The 17,477-nt window shown below is 43.7% G+C and overlaps 1 protein-coding gene across 2 annotated transcripts in view; it reads right to left on the bottom strand.

The window, feature by feature from the left end:
* The window catches only part of CPNE5 (copine 5), a 131,301-nt gene that overhangs the window by 90,603 nt on the left and 23,221 nt on the right, over positions 1-17,477 (bottom strand). For both annotated transcript variants that reach the window (XM_083509438.1, XM_083509437.1), the window contains exons 2-3: positions 7,636-7,676; positions 6,026-6,072 (exon numbers count right to left, since the gene is read on the bottom strand). In XM_083509438.1, coding sequence (XP_083365564.1) covers positions 6,026-6,072; positions 7,636-7,676 — 88 coding nt within the window. The remainder of the gene's footprint in view (positions 1-6,025; positions 6,073-7,635; positions 7,677-17,477) is intronic.

Below are 17,477 nucleotides of genomic sequence, written 5' to 3'. Positions count from 1 at the left end.
TTGATAAAATAAATAAAATCTCTGAGCTGCCCCCAACCAGCCCCAAAGGGAGGTGCCTCCTCACACTGCCCTGCAGGGGCCTGGGAAGAGGATGACCCCAGCCTTGGAGACTCAATGGAGACTGGCCAAAGGTGAGCGTGAGGCCAGCACCTTACCTTGGGAAGCAGGCCTTGCACACAGTAAGCACAAGAAAGGCCAGCACAGTGCCTGCCTGCCTGGCCTCCTACTAGTCTGTCCATTCCCAACAGCAAGGCCTGCAAACTGGCTGGCTGTGCTACCACACCCACTTGCATGCTTACTCCAGGGCAGCCTCAGCTCCTGGCAACCAGCACCCCCTGGCCAGCCCCAGAGGCACCATTCACCCGTGGAGCTTGTAGGCAGGGACATGAGAGGGCATCAGAGGAGGGAGGGAAGGAAGAGGGACAGAGGCCAGTGTTGCCTGTGACACCCCTGGCCAAGGCACCCCAGGGTGCCATGGCACACTGGTTAAAAACCACTGCACTAGACCTATGGTCCTCAACAGGACAGTCATGGGTGCCGTGTTGCTTGGGGTCAGGTTTAGGCTAAAGACTAGACTGGTCTTTCCTTCTACTCTGGCCCCATCTGCACTATGTATTCAAAGCAGTATCATACCACTTTAAACAGTCAAGGCTTCCACCCCAAAATCCTGGGAACTGTAGTTTGTTAAAGGTGCTGAGAGTTGTAAGGAAACCCCTATTCCCCTCCCAGAGCTACCATTCCAAAAGTGTTTTAACAATCAATCCCTCTTCCCAGGTAGTTCCTGGGAAACAAATAAAACCTAATGTTGTGGTGCTCATATGGTCAAACCAGACTTTACAGAACAGCGACTTTCTCTCCCCACTATACACCTTTGCTGAATCGGGTCATGTGACTCTTGCTCTCACATAAGTTCACTTCAGAGTGGATAGACTTTGAACAAAGCATCATAATCAACCAATTGCTTCCAGTTTGCAATGGTGTGCTTAATGTCCATCTGCACTCAGCCCAGTACATGCTGGTAGTGGGGTAGAAGTCCCCTCAATAATTCAAAAATGATAGTCTCACACACACCCTCTGTAATTCAAGCACTGACTCTGTAGAGAGGAGTATACTTTCAGCAGCAGCCTGATGCATCTAACTGCTTTGGAATGTAAGTTTCAAGCACTGGTAGTGTGTTAAAGTGGCAATATATGATAAACAATAACTGTCTTTTACAGACCAGAGACACTCACGTCTGGAGGAGTGGGGTGGAATCCTCCAAATGCAAGTAAATATAAGAAAGAATGGGATTTTATCATTCCTCCCCCCCCCCAAGTTTCCCTTTCCCTGGGGCATCAAATTGAATGGGTTTGAATTCTATGCTGAGACAATTAAACCAACTTAAAGCCTCCTACAATTAAACCAGTCTAGCAGTATTTCCCATGTCTGCTCATTGATGTCATCCCACACTGCTTTATGCATATTCAAATGTTTAAATAATTATGTTCCACATTCAGGGGATTGCTGTGGAGAAGGCCTGTTCCCTTGTTTCCGCCCAGCATGCCTTAGTCAACGCAGGCAGGAGGGCCTCTCTCCAGCTGAGCGCATGCGGTGGGCAGGAAAGCCAAACGGGAGATTTGATCTTCCACTGTCCAGCAATAGTAAATTCTCCAAAAAAAGAAACACACACCAACAGCCTATAGAGCATGGATCCCTGATGGATGGTTATGTTGGTCAGGAATAATGGCAGATGGAGCCAAACAACATCTGCAGGGCACCATGTTGCTACCCTTGCTATACCTCACTTCTCCCAAGATATCTCTGCACAAACCTCCCTGCACACAATCATGGCTCACAGCACGGATACAAAGCTGCCCTGCCCTGAGGCCAGCTGACCCCTTACTAAGCAGGCACCCGGCGAGAACTGAGAGGTTAATTGCCATGGAGAAACAACTGCCAAGCTCCTCTTACAACAGCAGCTCAGCCAGTAAGTATTGTGAGAATGTCCTATGAACCTTCCTTTAGCCCAACAAAAGCAGGTTCTGCAGTATTACAAATAAATGAGGATCTTGTTTGTATTGTAAAGGCAGGACAGCGCTCTGCAGCTGCATTTCAAAGGATCCTTTTTTTACAGATGTGGCGGCTTTTGATACGGGGATCCTACTGCCTGCAGATCTGCGGAAGGGAATGTCCATGTGTGATAACTATCAGTGCTACTATACTAGGGAACAAACAAGGTTAGAATAGCCTGAGCCATATTGCCAAGAACGTATCACAATATTGACTCCTCCTTGTATGTATACTTCTCATTTGTTTGTACCTAAATATTTGCATGTGTTGCTGGGTACACTCAATTAGGACTTGGCTGCCTAAAACTAATTGCTAGAATCTTCCTGCCAAGAATAATTGCTTTTTTTCCAAGAAATGACTTCTGCATATTGGCATCACAGCTATCCCTAGACGCTACACCACCCTGGGTAGGCAACCGTTGACTTCAGGCATTGGCTAGATGGGATTCTGCTCCACAGCTTTATTTACCTGGTGATTTATGAGCTTTGGACCCAAGCAGCAGCTCCATAATGCCCGACCTCAGGCAGTCCTGCATTGGCCTGCAAGTAGCGTTTCCGTCTTGTTAGTGCACTGGATTAAGCTGAGGAAAGTCGCTTATTACAGAGCTTATTACCTTATTCACCCAATTGGACCAGCCTCCACTGCAATAGGCCCAGCATGCCCCTTAAATTTTTAGTTTTTCCTTCCCTTATTCCCTGATCCCCCCCCCCCTCCCAGTAGAGAAGCCTCTCTGAGGATTTTCCAGCTCAGCTGTACCTTTTGCTACATTTCTTTGAGCTCTGTCCTTTCCCTCTACTAGAGATATGCATTGTGGTTTGCTGGTATAATTCTAATTTCTAGTTTTGGTTTCTCAAGACTGGACTGTCTTGTATAACTTCCTAAAAGCACACACGCACACAGAATAAATGACAAACCAAAACCACATTTGTTCATCCAACAGTCAACAATTAAAGTGCATATTAATGTAAAATGTACCTTCTTATTTTATAAGCATAAATATATCTCTGAATCATCCGCCTTAATCAAAATCTGAAAATGAAATTAAGCTTAACCATGTGTAATTTATTGCAATCTTCTCTAATGAAAGTTGTGATTATAAAAGATAACTGAGGGGGATATGAATGCTTTAAATTAGGATTAATTAGGTTTTTGTCAGCATTGTACAAAATTAGGACATGATTGCACATTCAACCTTCCGCAGGCAGAGCTACACATGAGGAGTGGGGTGGAGGGGGGGGGACTAGTATAAAGGTCAATGGATCTCTCCTCCTTCTCCCCCCATCACTGGCCAGTCCTTGGCTGGACTCTCACACACAATGAGGCTCTCATTTTGATATAGATATATAGATATAATGTGTATGTATAAAGACACACATGAATGTGGATGTGTGTTTATTTGTGTGTGCATATATGGGGGTGGGGTGGAGGGGGAGAGAGTGAGAGAGATGCATTTTATATAAATATATCAAAATAATCTCCTTATATGCACCCAAGATCTCAAGGTGATGCATATTGGGAATAAATAAGAAAATAATACACAACTACATGAAATCAGAGACTAAAAGTAATTATATAAAAATAAAAGCAATTTAAAACCTCCAATAATAATAATAATAATAATAATAATAATAATAATAATAATTTATTTATACCCCGCCCATCTGGCTGAGTTTCCCCAGCCACCCTGGGCGGCTCCCAATCAAGTGTTAAAAACAATACAGCATTAAATATTAAAAACTTCCCTAACCAGGGCTGCCTTCAGATGTCTTTTAAAGATAGGACAGCTGCTTATTTCCTTCACATCTGAAGGGAGGGTGTTCCACAGGGTGGGCGCCGCTACCGAGAAGGCCCTCTATCTGGTTCCCTGTAACCTCACTTCTCGCAATGAGGGAACCGCCAGAAGGCCCTCAGCGCTGGATCTCAGTGTCCGGGCTGAACGATGGGGGTGGAGACGCTCCTTCAGGTATACAGGACCAAGGCCATTTAGGGCTTTAAAGTTCAGCACCAACACTTTGAATTGTGCTCGGAAACGTACTGGGAGCCAATGCAGATCTCTCAGAACCAGTGTTATGTGGTCCCGGCGGCCACTCCCAGTCACCAGTCTAGCTGCTGCATTCTGGATTAATTGCAAACATTAATATAATCAATCACCATTAAAACAATTGTCAGCAAAAGCCAGCGAAGAGGATACAAATTAGCAACCAAATGCTTGACAGTCAAAGTAAGTCTTGAGCTGGTGTCAACAAGATACCACTGATGCCAGGTGGGCCTTCCTGGAAACAGCATCCCTTCAGTCTGGGGCTATTGCTGAAAAGGTCCCATCTCTTGTAATAGCCCCCCATACTTCTATAAGACGAGACCATCCAAGGAGGGCCTCAGATGCTGACTTACGGTCTGCTTAGGTTCATGCTGGAAGAGTTGTTTGTAAAGTACTGGGATCCTCAACCATATACGGCTTTATATGTCAAAAGCAGCACTTCATAGTGGACCTGAATACATACCAGAAGCCAGCACAGCCAGAGTAGAATCATTGTTATATGGCTGAACCCTCAGTCTGGCTACAAAACAACTGTTGCAGCTGCAGTTTCCAAGCCATCTTCAAGGCAGTCCCAAAAATAAGAGTAATCTAACCATGAGGATACCAGGTCATATACTACTAAAGACAGGTTACCAGCATCCAGATAAGGGCGCCTCCACTTCAGAGACCACAATGGATCTAGAAGTGCCCCCAAGCTATGAACCTCTTCCATCACTGGGAGTGAGACCCCACCCAGAGCTGGGAGAATGCCACTTACCCAGACAGCAGAACCACCCACTAACAGTATCTCTGCCTTATTTGGATTGAGCTTCAGTTTACTGGCTCTCATCCAGGCCATTATCTCAGGCAGGCACCAGTTCAGTGCATCCACCAAAACAGCCTCTGGCAACAAAAAGGAGAAGCAGAGCTGCGTGCCACCAGCATATTGATGACAATGCACTCCAAAACTCTGGGTGACCCCACTCTGTGGTTTCATGCAGATGTTCAATAGCAAGGGGCTGAATAATATTCCTCCAGCACTACTTTACGGAGTCACCCATCTAAGTGGCGCCAGAACCACTACAAAGCAGTACCACCCACCTCCGATATAGCCGCTTCAGAAGGATACTATTAAGGATACTCTGGCCCTCCAGATGTTTGGGACTACAATTCCCATCATCCATAGCTAACAGGACCAGTGGTCAGGGATGATGGGAATTGTAGTCCCAAACATCTGGAGGGCCAGAGTTTGCCAATGCCTGGTTAATAGCATAGAAAGTCACCAAGAAATAAAGGAGGCTCTCCTGGAGGCTAGCTGGGATGAGAAGAAGAGGAGAATAGTTCATTGAGCATCTTTAGGGGCTGGAAACATGCTCAGTTACACTGTTTGGCTAATGCTGGCAGAATGGAGTTGCTATCTCATGCACTCACAGCAGCTAAGTCAACAGCCCAATACCTATAGCAGGATGTGCTTGTAAGGGTACTCAGGAAGCAAGTCGTATTCATTTGCCTTTTATTTCTCTCTCTCTCTGGCTTTTGGCTGCTTGTTGTTTGCACCCACCAAAGGCTCCACTTATATGCTCATAGCATCCTGGACAGCACAGCATCCTGGAAAGCTCAGTTGGTTAGAGTTGGAATGTCACCTGCACCACACCTACTAATAATATATGGTATCCATGTTGCTTTGCTGGGCCCTATAGAGACCCCCTAGTGGTCTTCCATGTAATAGAGGGGAAAGCTGTGCAGGTAGTAATGTGGGCCGGCCCCACCGAGCCTGTATTTCAGGAGATGAACCATAAAGGTGAGAAAATTGAGGTACAAAGCAGGGAAATCATTTGCAAACACTGCCCAAGGCACCGGAGGCAGAAAAGTGGAATTAAATGCAGGTTTTGATCACCCAGCATCTTTCTAAGACCAGACCTGTTCCAGTCAAAAATGAAAATAAATGCAGATACATACCTCTCTCCACTGCTTGGTCTCTATGCCCTGAGTATACAGCACACACACGCAAAGGGAAAACAGCTCAGCTCAGTCACTGGCAGAGTGAAGGCAGTGGTATCATACAGCATAGTCTGCGTTACCCAAAATCCATCACAAGCTTCTGCAAAAACAGGAACCCAGCAAGCTTAACTACAGCCTGATTCCCCATTGGTGATTGGAAGGGGGGATCTCAAAGTTGGACAGTTGAGATCTGTTATCTCTCTCTTTCCCTTTCCACCACATTGACAACTGTGTAGAAAAACAGCACCAATGCATTTTTCTGCACAACGGATGGCATTGTGCACAAAAAACCTATCAGAGTCAAAAAGACAAAAGCAGGGTCACTCGGTTCTAGACATGGGGCTGTATCCATGATGCCCTTTGCAGTGATGGAAGATCCAGTGTAGGGTTTGGTCCGTGGAACAGGGAGGGAGGCACTTTTTGGTGGTTTCCCTTTCCCCCTGTGATATTCCCGCATGCCCCAAAAATCTGCTCCGGGGGGTTGGGGAATCGTTTGGAGAAGTGTGGGTGGTGGGGTGCTGGATGGGAGAGGGTGGGGGTGGAGATCAGTGAAAACTGCTTCACTCCCCCATTCTGCTGATGAAAGATACTTTCATTAGCCTGAAGCACTGATTAGATATGACCCATGGTATGTGGACAGGTGGAAGTTGATTTCTGTAGAACCAGCCCAAAGTTCTACCCATCTGAAAGGGTGGACCATCTCTCCCCTCAACCATTTTTCACCCTCTGGCTCATGGATTTGCTTGTTTTTTAGAGGCTCATCAGAAAGCAGCCTGGACATTCTATTATGGCAAATGCAAACACAAAGGCCAGTCTCTCATGGTTTAGGAACTATAGAAATCAAAACGAGATCTTAAGGGTGTCTGTTTAAATTAGCCAATAATGATACCTTCATTAATGTATTTGGCTCCCTTTCAAATACTCCCCATTAGCAAAAGCACAGTGGAGATGTAGAGAAGATTAATGAGGTTTTAATGAAGTGCCGCTGCCAAGGCACCGGCAAACTGGCTGGCAACAAAGGCTGCTGCCCCACCAAGATTTGATCAGGATCTGTTGCTTGTCCTCCTTCATCTGTGTGAGCTGCTAAGGATGCTGTCTATGTTCCCAAAGGGACATTTCAAAGAAAATGGCATTTTGCAAGTGGAGCCACCAACCAAAGTGGAGGGCTCCTCTTTAAGGTTCTAGCCAGCCAGCCATGTTGCCATCCAGGAGTCAATGAATCCAGAACACTACCTGGCAACTTCAACTTCAAGTGATGTCAATGGAAGAACTAAATTTATGTCTCAGAGGTTAAAATGAATGGGATTTAAACTGCTTAATCTTGTTCAGCATGCTCAAAGAGTGTGGTCTTTTATTCATTCATTTAAAGCATTTATAAACTTCTTTTTTAAAAAAAGAAATCTGTAAGCACAGGGAGGGGGGAATCTAAGCAGTGTTAAACTCCAAGAATCCATGCATTTGAAATGTAATGCATGGATTCTACAAGAACCTCTGTGAGCTAATCACAGAAGCCCTGTAGCCAAAGTATATTTTACAAGGCAGTGAACCTATATAGAAAATGTACATACATGGGTCAGATTTGGAGAAAGTATCCTTATCCAGAAGATTTCTGAAATGAAAGAGAGAGAGGAAGAATTACACAATTTCCAGTACAGAGCAATAATAATAATAATAATAATAATAATAATAATAATAATAATAATAATAAACCAATTCAATTTAGCCCAAACAACAGAAGCCATTCTACCTAGAATAGCCTAGTGGCCAGCCTGGGTGGGAGACACCAATCTGACAATACTGTCAAGGAAGATGCTCTGTTACACAGTGGTGTAACTTAGCTTAGCACACATTGCTGAAGGTGCCTGGCTGTAGTTCCTAGCAGAAGGCAACTATATTCTCTATCTATCTATCTATCTATCTATCTATCTATCATCTATCTATATCTATATCTGTCATCTGTCATCTGTCATCTGTCATCTGTCATCTGTCATCTGTCATCTGTCATCTATCTATCTATCATCTATCTATATCTATCATCTGTCATCTGTCATCTATCTATCTATCTATCTATCTATCTATCTATATTATTTATTAATTTTCTTTTTCTCATAACAAATATCCAATATCAATAACATTCATTTTCCAGTTCCCCCCTCCTCAGCTTCCATTTCTGGTTTGTTACATAAAATGTTACGTTCTGCTGTGTATATATAATAATGTTTTATCAACTTGTATAATCTTCTTGTTCTTTGTAATTAAAGTTGTGAATATTTATTTAAATCCTGCCAATGAGTCCATGTTTGTTTGTTTTTTGTTGCTGTAAATATGTTGTAAAAGGTTCCTATTCTTTTCCAAAGTCACTGTTGTCCTTTTCACGCAATTTGTCCGTAACTCTGCATAATTCATCAGTTTTTCTTGCCATTGTTCTTTAAAAGTAATTTGTCCGGTCTTCCAATTTTGCACTATTAGAATTCTTGCTGCTGTTGTAGCATACATGAATAATGTCTGTTTTTCTTTCGGAATATCTTGTCCTAGAATACCTAACAAAAAAGCTTCTGGTTTTTTAACAGACGTTACTTTAAACATTTTTTTTTCAATTCATTATAAATCATTTCCCAAAATTTCTTAATAATCTTACAATCCCACCACATATGATAAAATGTACCTTCCCCTTCTTTGCATCTCCAACAATTCTTTTGTTCTGTTTTATACATTTTTGCCAATTTATTTGGTGTGACATACCACCTATACAGGGACGCGGGTGGCACTGTGGGTTAAACCACAGAGCCTAGGACTTGCCGATCAGAAGATGGGCGGTTCGAATCCCCGCGATGGGGTGAGCTCCCGTTGCTCAGTCCCTACTCCTGCCAACCTAGCAGTTTGAAAGCACATCAAAGTGCGAGTAGATAAATAGGTACCGCTCTGGCAGGAAGGTAATCGGCGTTTCTGTGCGCTGCTCTGGTTCACCAGAAGCGGCTTATTCATGCTGGCCACATGACCCAGAAGCTGTACGCCGGCTCCCTCGGCCAATAAAGCGAGATGAGTGCCACAACCCCAGAGTCGGTCACGACTGGATCTAATGGTCAGGGGTCCCTTTACCTTTACCTTCTATACATCATCTTCATATAATTCTCTTTCAGCAATATACAGTCTGTAAATTTCAAAATCACTTTCCAAAGCCTTATCCAATCTTCAAATTGTATATTATGACCTATGTCCTCTCCCCACTTAATCATTACCGGTTTAACTTCTTTGTCTTTAGTTTCCCATTCCAAAAGTATATTATAGGCCTTCTTCAATAGTTTGGAATTATCGTCTATAATATCCCTTTGGAATTTGGAAGCTGTGTAAGTAAATCCTCTCTTATTGTCCTCTTTAAAGATTTTGTTTAGTTGCCTGTGATGCAACCAACTCTGAAGATATTCCTTTATCTCATCATAGTCTTTAAGTTTTAGTTTTCCTTCTTGCTCAGTTAATAGATCTCTGTATGTTGGCCATATTCCTTTCTTTGTTGACGCTTTGATATGATAATGCTTCAACTATATTCTAAATCAACAGCACCCAAGTGTGTGTTTCCTTTCCACAGAACTCAACCTTTCCAGTGCAGGCAGTGGCCCATATTATCTCTTGGTATAAAGATGATGATCTACATCAGGGTAGTCAATGTAGCACCTTCTAGATATGGTAGACCCCAACTCCCATCATCTTTGACTACTGGTAGAGCTGGTTGCAATTGATGAGAGAGATCGTCCACAATAGTTGGAGGGCTCCACATTTGTTATCCCTGAGCTATGTACATGGCAAGTTATGTCCGTGCAAATATGAAAGAATGGAACTGGAGGGGCTTCAGCAAACCTCAAAATATACATAACTAGTCATTCAAGACATCTAACAAACAAACAAACAAACAAACCCAATGGTTAAAATTAGAGTATAGTTTGCTATCATTATTCAAAATGTTGTCCAATGGTATCCGCACACAGACAAAAACCTGCTCCTTGATCACAGAAAACTGAGTTACAATATCTTAATAAGTGTCCAAATGCACGATAAACAACAACGTTCCAATATACAATAGTAGAACAGAAGTCTTCTACTTGGCATTGCTCAGGAATTCTAATAAACTCAAAAACCAATGCAGTTTTGAAAGGTTCAGTCCACCATCATGATTCAAGATGGTCTCCAACCACATCCAAGCTTAGATGAAAACCATCTCCTTGATCTCATTGTGAAAAATGGCATGTCAAACTGACAAACAGCTTCAAAACGACTCTCTTGTAGTAGCAACCAAGTCCGTAGGCACATTCAATGAAGAGTTTCTTGCTCGGCTAAGTTGTTCCCAACTTTATGGAGATCTAAGCCCCATTTGTGAAGAATGCATCTGGTCTTGACGCGGGGAGGGACACACACACAAGCCCGTCTCGACATTCCTGCACATTCCAGATCCACTTCCCACATCCAGCACAAATATATGATAGGGACATGCTAAGCACATTCAGGTAAATGTGCTTAGAATCCTCCCAGCGGTTGGGAATCTTGTGTTATCAGGGTTCCTGATCAAAGGGCAAATTCTAAGCACGTTTACTCAAATACACTTTAGAATCCCCCTTCATGCCATCATATTGCATGTAGAAATGTCTGAAATGGAGCCAGCACACACAGGAGAATTGGAGTGAGGTTCCATGTGTGCCCCCTCTCCCTCCCCACTTTAAGCCTACACATATTCACCTTGAATCCAAAAAAAGGTTTCACAAAACCATTTATTCTGAATGTAGACAGAATGTTGATTTATTCTTAATGTAGACCAGAATGTTGGCATGCAAACACCTTGTCCTCCAAGGTATTGATTTGTTTATATCAATTATCTTCCCCATTGAAGAGCAGCCACCTCCTGCATCCTGAAAGATTATAGAGATTTTAGGACTTTTTCTAAAGATATTAGGGGAAATGAATGGTTGATAGCACAAAGGAACTAAATAAGGGCTCATATATTGGAATCACCTGCGAAAGTGTTTGTTCTGCATTATTGAGTCCATTCTTAAATTGCCTCCATCTGGGAATGTTATGGAATGAAGACAATGCAAACAACAATTTTATGTTCTGCTGACTTCATTTTGTAAATAAAGTAGTGAGAGCTGGACCATAAAGAAGGCTGATCGCCGAAGAATTGATGCTTTTGAATTATGGTGCTGGAGGAGACTCCTGAGAGTACCATGGACTGCAAGAAGATGAAATGTATCCATTCTTAAGGAAATCAGCCCTGAGTGATCACTGGAGCACTCGTGAAACTGAGGCTCCAATACTTTGGCCACCTCATGAGAAGAGAAGACTCCCTGGAAAAGACCCTGATGTTGGGAAAGATTGAGGACACAAGGAGAAGGGGACGACAAAGGATGAGATGGTTGGACAATGTTTTTGAAGCTACCAACATGAGTTTGACCAAACTGCGGGAGGCAGTGGAAGACAGGAGTGCCTGGCGTGCTCTGGTCCATGGGGTCACGAAGAGTCGGACCCGACTAAACGACTAAACAACAACAGCATAGTGTTTTCTCTTTAGGAGCAATAATGATGTATCAGAATAATTCCGTACTGAAACTGTTACTGCCCTACACAGACTGCACTTGCCATGCTGACTTATGTGCAACTGAGGTTGGTGCTGGCTGAGTGGTCTTCTGTGTAGATGATGTGTGCAATTTGGACCATACTAAATGCATCATTGCTACATGTAAATATCTATAAATGGACTCTTGTAATATGAACAGAGGGGAGGAAAAAAGGCTGCAAAAATAATTTAAGAAATTTAAATTAAATTTAGATGAAACATTTGTTCCATGCCAGGTGGTGGGTTACACTTAGACATCTTTGTGTGTTCTATGGATAGGAAAGTTTGTCATACATTTTACTATAACAGGAATTTGTCTCAGGGTTTCTAATACCAGCACCCAATGTGTCTGAACATTTGTAGCTTCAGTTCCTTCAAGATCCCTTCCCTCCCTTTGCCCATTTGATTAATCGACAGTCCTCAAGATGACAAGATTCTGGGAGCTGTCCAGCACTTGTGGTGCTGAATGCAGTCAGAAAATTCTGCACTTAAGATCACAGAACTGTAGAGTTGGAAGAGGCTACAAGGACCATCTAGCCCAATGCCTTGCGATGTAGGACTCTTTTTGCCCAATGTGGGACTTGAACCCACAACTCTGATACTAAGCATCTCCTGCTCTACCAGCTGAGCTATCTCAGATGAGCTGCTATCGTAAAAGTTAGTGGGATCTTTACTGACTCGGATGAACTTTGGATTGGGCCCTAATGGCAGAGAGTGTCAGCAATGAATAGCAGAGATAATGAAGGATTAGAAAGGGCTTAATAGCATTCCAGTTTCAGAGCCAGAACTTCTCTGAATGTTTCTTTCAATAGCTTATCTTCAAAGCACGCAAGAGCACCAATTAAATGTAAGGAGATATGCAGACTGAGTGCAGAGGGAGCTTGCTTTAACTCACTGGCATACTCATTCCAGGAAACAACATTTCATTGCTTTAGAGACAGGCTCAACTTCAGGGATTGCAGCAGGTCAGGCTGTTGCATCTGGGCAATGAAGAAAGTTGCTTTGAGTCAGCACAACCATGTGGTTCAGTAACAAGGGAGATATAAAGAAGCCATAGTATTGTTTTCTCTCAATTGTTGTCAGTGAGCAGGTAAGGTGTGTTGGTGGGATTGCAGAGGGCACTGAATACCAGTCCCTGACTACAGTAAAACATGGAGAACCGAAAGCTGCAGTACAGGAAGCTACAGAGAGTACTAATTACTGAGTGATTCATCCACTGTAATTCTTTCTAAACACTCGGAAGATTTAGGGGCATCTTGAGAAGGATAATCTATCCCCTTGTTTTAGGAAGTGACAACCAGTGATTAAGAAAGCAGAAAAACTCTACTTGGCCTGTTAACACCCATGGATAATGAAATCAGAGGGGCAGAGAAATTCTGGGGAAGCTGTCAGTTATTGTTGTAATTCCCTGGGCTGCAGGAGCGTAAAAGGAGGGTGGGACTGGAGGGCACGACTGCACTAGCTTTTATTTTCGGTTTTGGGTGTGACGCTTTCCTGGCACTTTTTGACATCCGATGCAGACAGCTGGTCCTACCTTGTACACTTGTCCTCTCACAAAAATATGGATGTGAAGTAAGTCTCCAGAGATGGAATATGCAGTCTCAAGTAATGCCCTGTCAGACTTGTTTCCACGCATGGGCTCTGGTTTGCAGCAACTGGTATTGAAGCACATAGTACTTTAGAAGTGATTTATAAATAAGAAAAGTAGAGTCTTCTTTTTGACAAGACTGAAAAATGTGGAATCCACGAGCCTCTAGCTATAATGCTGCAAGACTGCTTTGGTTGAGTAGGATGTCCTGCCCTGCAGTGACAAGCTGCAATTGCTTGACAACGATGTGCAGAGATGGTAGAATTTGTGTGGGTGGCCACCGCAAATTACCTGAATGACCCGTTAAGCGTGAGAAGCATACAGAGAAAAAGAAGCCCCCTCTTGTCCCAAATGAGACAGAATAACATGCGGGGAATTGGCTGCCTTACATGCAGCTCACCCTGAAGCAGAAGAACAAGAAGTGAAGAAGAACTGAAAACAGAACAGTGTGAGAGCAAGAGAAGGAACTGAAAAGAGAAGGAAACCAAAAGACAAGAAATTAGAAATATAATAATTCCAATCAAATGGGGACCATTTGTCCTTCAGACAGTAGTGCTGGCCTTTTGATGCTACCTAAAATACCACTCTTCTCTCAGCATTGGTTTCCTCAGGGAGTTCTTGATACATCACCCTCTTCCCTCCCTCCATAGTGTCTCTCATTCCTGCAATAATAAACAGCCCATTGGGATAGAACAAAACCTCCTCCACTCTCTCCACTCATTGAGCAGCTATGACTTTCTGCTGGAGGACAGGGCTTGGATAACGATCCCACCCCCAGCTCCCCCACAAAATAAAATAATACTCTATTGGCAGGGTAAGTCATACAAGGACTGCCAAAAAATACAAAAAGATTCACTGCACATGAACTAAGCAGATTGCAGCTGCATCACACTTCAAGGATGGGAAGGGAAGCTAGTTCAGAGCTGGTGAAGAAAAGCAGGAAGAGGAAGCAAGGAGAGTATGAGACAGGTCCACGTGGAGGCAGCAGAAAGGGTCAGACAGTGAAGCTTCCAGTCCCAAAGGGAAGACTTAAAATGTCTATTGAAGGCTCTCAGTCCTGTCTACCCAGCTATTTTGTGTTATACATCAGTAAAGACAATAATAGCATGCTGAAGATCTGAGTATTCAGTCCTCAAAGCCTTAGTGGAACTCCCTGGTTCACTGGCCCCAGTAGAAGTGTATATTAAAACAACAACAGAGCCAGGCACCCCCTAGTCAACCCCCTAGTCAACATTAGTCACTTTATAAATAATAACGTCTTTTGAGAGAACAGGAGACCTGTGAAGAGTAGGTAGAGCTAGAGATGCAAAAGGTCATGAGTGTGGGTGTATTGGGATCTAAGAGTGGAGAGATAAGGGGGCAAGGGCCTTGAGGGTTTTGAAGGGGATGGCGAGAAATAAAGGGAAACTAAACACCTCTATTTTCTAAAGCATCAGGCCCAAATCAGGAAACCAAATTAAGACCCAGCTAGATTATGCAGGTGGCGCTGTGGGTTAAACCACAGAGCCTAGGGCTTGCCGATCAGAAGGTCGGCGGTTCGAATCCCCGCAATGGGGTGAGCTCCTGTTGCTCGGTCCCAGCTCCTGCCAACCTAGCAGTAAGAAAGCACGTCAAAGTGCAAGTAGATAAATAGAAACCGCTCCGGCGGGAAGGTAAACGGCATTTCCGTGCACTGCTCTGGTTTGGAAGCTGTATGCCGGCTCCCTCAGCCAGTAAAGCGAGATGAGTGCCACAACTCCAGAGTCGTCCGCAACTGGACCTAACGGTCAGGGGTCCCTTTACCTGGATTATCAGAGGAGATTGTGAGGACTAATGAAGGTTTCAAAGAACTCTGGGAACAAGACTTACAACTGGTGACTGAAAACAATCTCCAGAATAATGCTTTGAAATCATAGAATCATAGAATCATAGAATCATAGAATCATAGAATCATAGAATCATAGAGTTGGAAGAGACCACAAGGGCCATCGAGTCCAACCCCCTGCCAAGCAGGAAACACCATCAGAGCACTCCTGACATATAGTTGTCAAGCCTCTGCTTAAAGACCTCCAAAGTAGGAGACTCCACCACACTCCTTGGCAGCAAATTCCACTGTCGAACAGCTCTTACTGTCAGGAAGTTCTTCCTAATGTTTAGGTGGAATCTTCTTTCTTGTAGTTTGGATCCATTGCTCCGTGTCCGCTTCTCCGGAGCAGCAGAAAACAACCTTTCTCCCTCCTCTATGTGACATCCTTTTATATATTTGAACATGGCTATCATATCACCCCTTAACCTCCTCTTCTCCAGGCTAAACATGCCCAGCTCCCTTAGCCGTTCCTCATAAGGCATCGTTTCCAGGCCTTTGACCATTTTGGTTGCCCTCCTCTGGACACGTTCCAGTTTGTCAGTGTCCTTCTTGAATTGTGGTGCCCAGAACTGGACACAGTACTCCAGGTGAGGTCTGACCAGAGCAGAATACAGTGGCACTATTACTTCCCTTGATCTAGATGCTATACTCCTATTGATGCAGCCCAGAATTGCATTGGCTTTTTTAGCTGCCGCGTCACACTGTTGGCTCATGTCAAGTTTGTGGTCAACCAAGACTCCTAGATCCTTTTCACATGTACTGCTCTCAAGCCAGGTGTCACCCATCTTGTATTTGTGCCTCTCATTTTTTTTGCCCAAGTGCAATACTTTACATTTCTCCCTGTTAAAATTCATCTTGTTTATTTTTGCCCAGTTCTCTAATCTGTCAAGGTCGTTTTGAAGTGCGATCCTGTCCTCTGGGGTGTTAGCCACCCCTCCCAGTTTGGTGTCATCTGCAAATTTGATCAGGATGCCCTTGAGTCCATCATCCAAGTCGTTGATAAAGATGTTGAATAACACCGGGCCCAAGACAGAACCCTGTGGCACCCCACTAGTCACTCTTCTCCAGGATGAAGAGGAACCATTGATGAGCACCCTTTGGGTTCGGTCAGTCATCCAGTTACAAATCCACTGAGTGGTAGCATAGTCAAGACCGCATTTTACCAGCTTCTTTACAAGAATATCATGGGGCACCTTGTCAAATGCCTTGCTGAAATCAAGGTAGGCTACATCCACTGCGTTCCCTTCATCTACCAGGCTTGTAATTCTGTCAAAAAACGAGATCAGGTTAGTCTGACATGACTTATTTTTGAGAAATCCATGCTGACTATTGGTGATCACAGCATTCCTTTCTAGGTGCTCACAGACTGTTTGCTTAATGATCTGCTCCAGAATCTTCCCTGGTATTGATGTCAGACTGACTGGGCGGTAATTATTTGGGTCCTCTCTTTTCCCCTTTTTGAAAATAGGGACAACATTTGCCCTCCTCCAGTCTGCCGGGACTTCGCCTGTTCTCCAGGAATTCTCAAAGATGACTGCCAGTGGTTCTGAGATCACATCTGCCAGTTCTTTTAATACTCTTGGATGCAGTTCATCTGGCCCTGGAGACTTGAATACATCTAAACTAGCCAAATATTCTTGTACTAAATCTGCTTCCACAAGCATCAGAGGGAATTCTCCCCAAGTTGCCCTACATTGGCCCATCTAGTCCAGCATCCTGTTCTCACAGTGGCCACCAGAAAAGAAGAGAACAGGTCATCTTTGTTGGGTGGTGGCAGCTACAACTAATGTTCAGAATGCCTTTCTGCCAGGAGTGCATCGTTGGTGAATGTTGTTAATGGGATATGGGAAATGAAAGCGAGTGAAACTGAATGTCAATGTAGTCTCTTCACTGCATCAACAAATAGGAGAAATGAGACACCAATCAAAGTGTCATTTGTGCACAACAGCCCAAGCCACCCACATTTCTCTCCTGGGTGGTTCTAGCACTCTGACAAAAGCTGTATGCTGACAGCTTCTCATATAGACAGACAGAAATGCAAACCAAAGGATGTCAACTTCCTTCTCAGCTAGAGACTATAGATCTGGGTCGCTGAAAAGGCAACAGAGCCTAGTTTTTAGAACTTTATGATTACAGAATTATCTTTCAATCAGCTATTTGTGTATGTAACCCAAAATTACTCATGAGAGAAACAATGAGAAAAAGAAGTTATGAGTTTTGGGGACATCAGCTTTCCAAGGATTTAAAGTCCACAGAAGTACAGCCATCCACAAAGCCTCATTGCTGAAGTCACTGGAGGAAGAAAATTTAGATGGTTAAGGCTAAGGAGCCTGGCAATAATGTACAGTGTAGTGTGACAGAGATGCTAACCTGG

The sequence above is a fragment of the Podarcis liolepis genome, assembly GCF_965112155.1.
Source record: "Podarcis liolepis genome assembly, chromosome: 6".
NCBI classification, from domain to species: Eukaryota; Metazoa; Chordata; class Lepidosauria; order Squamata; family Lacertidae; genus Podarcis; species Podarcis liolepis.
This window is presented reverse-complemented; position numbering and strand designations above follow the sequence as displayed.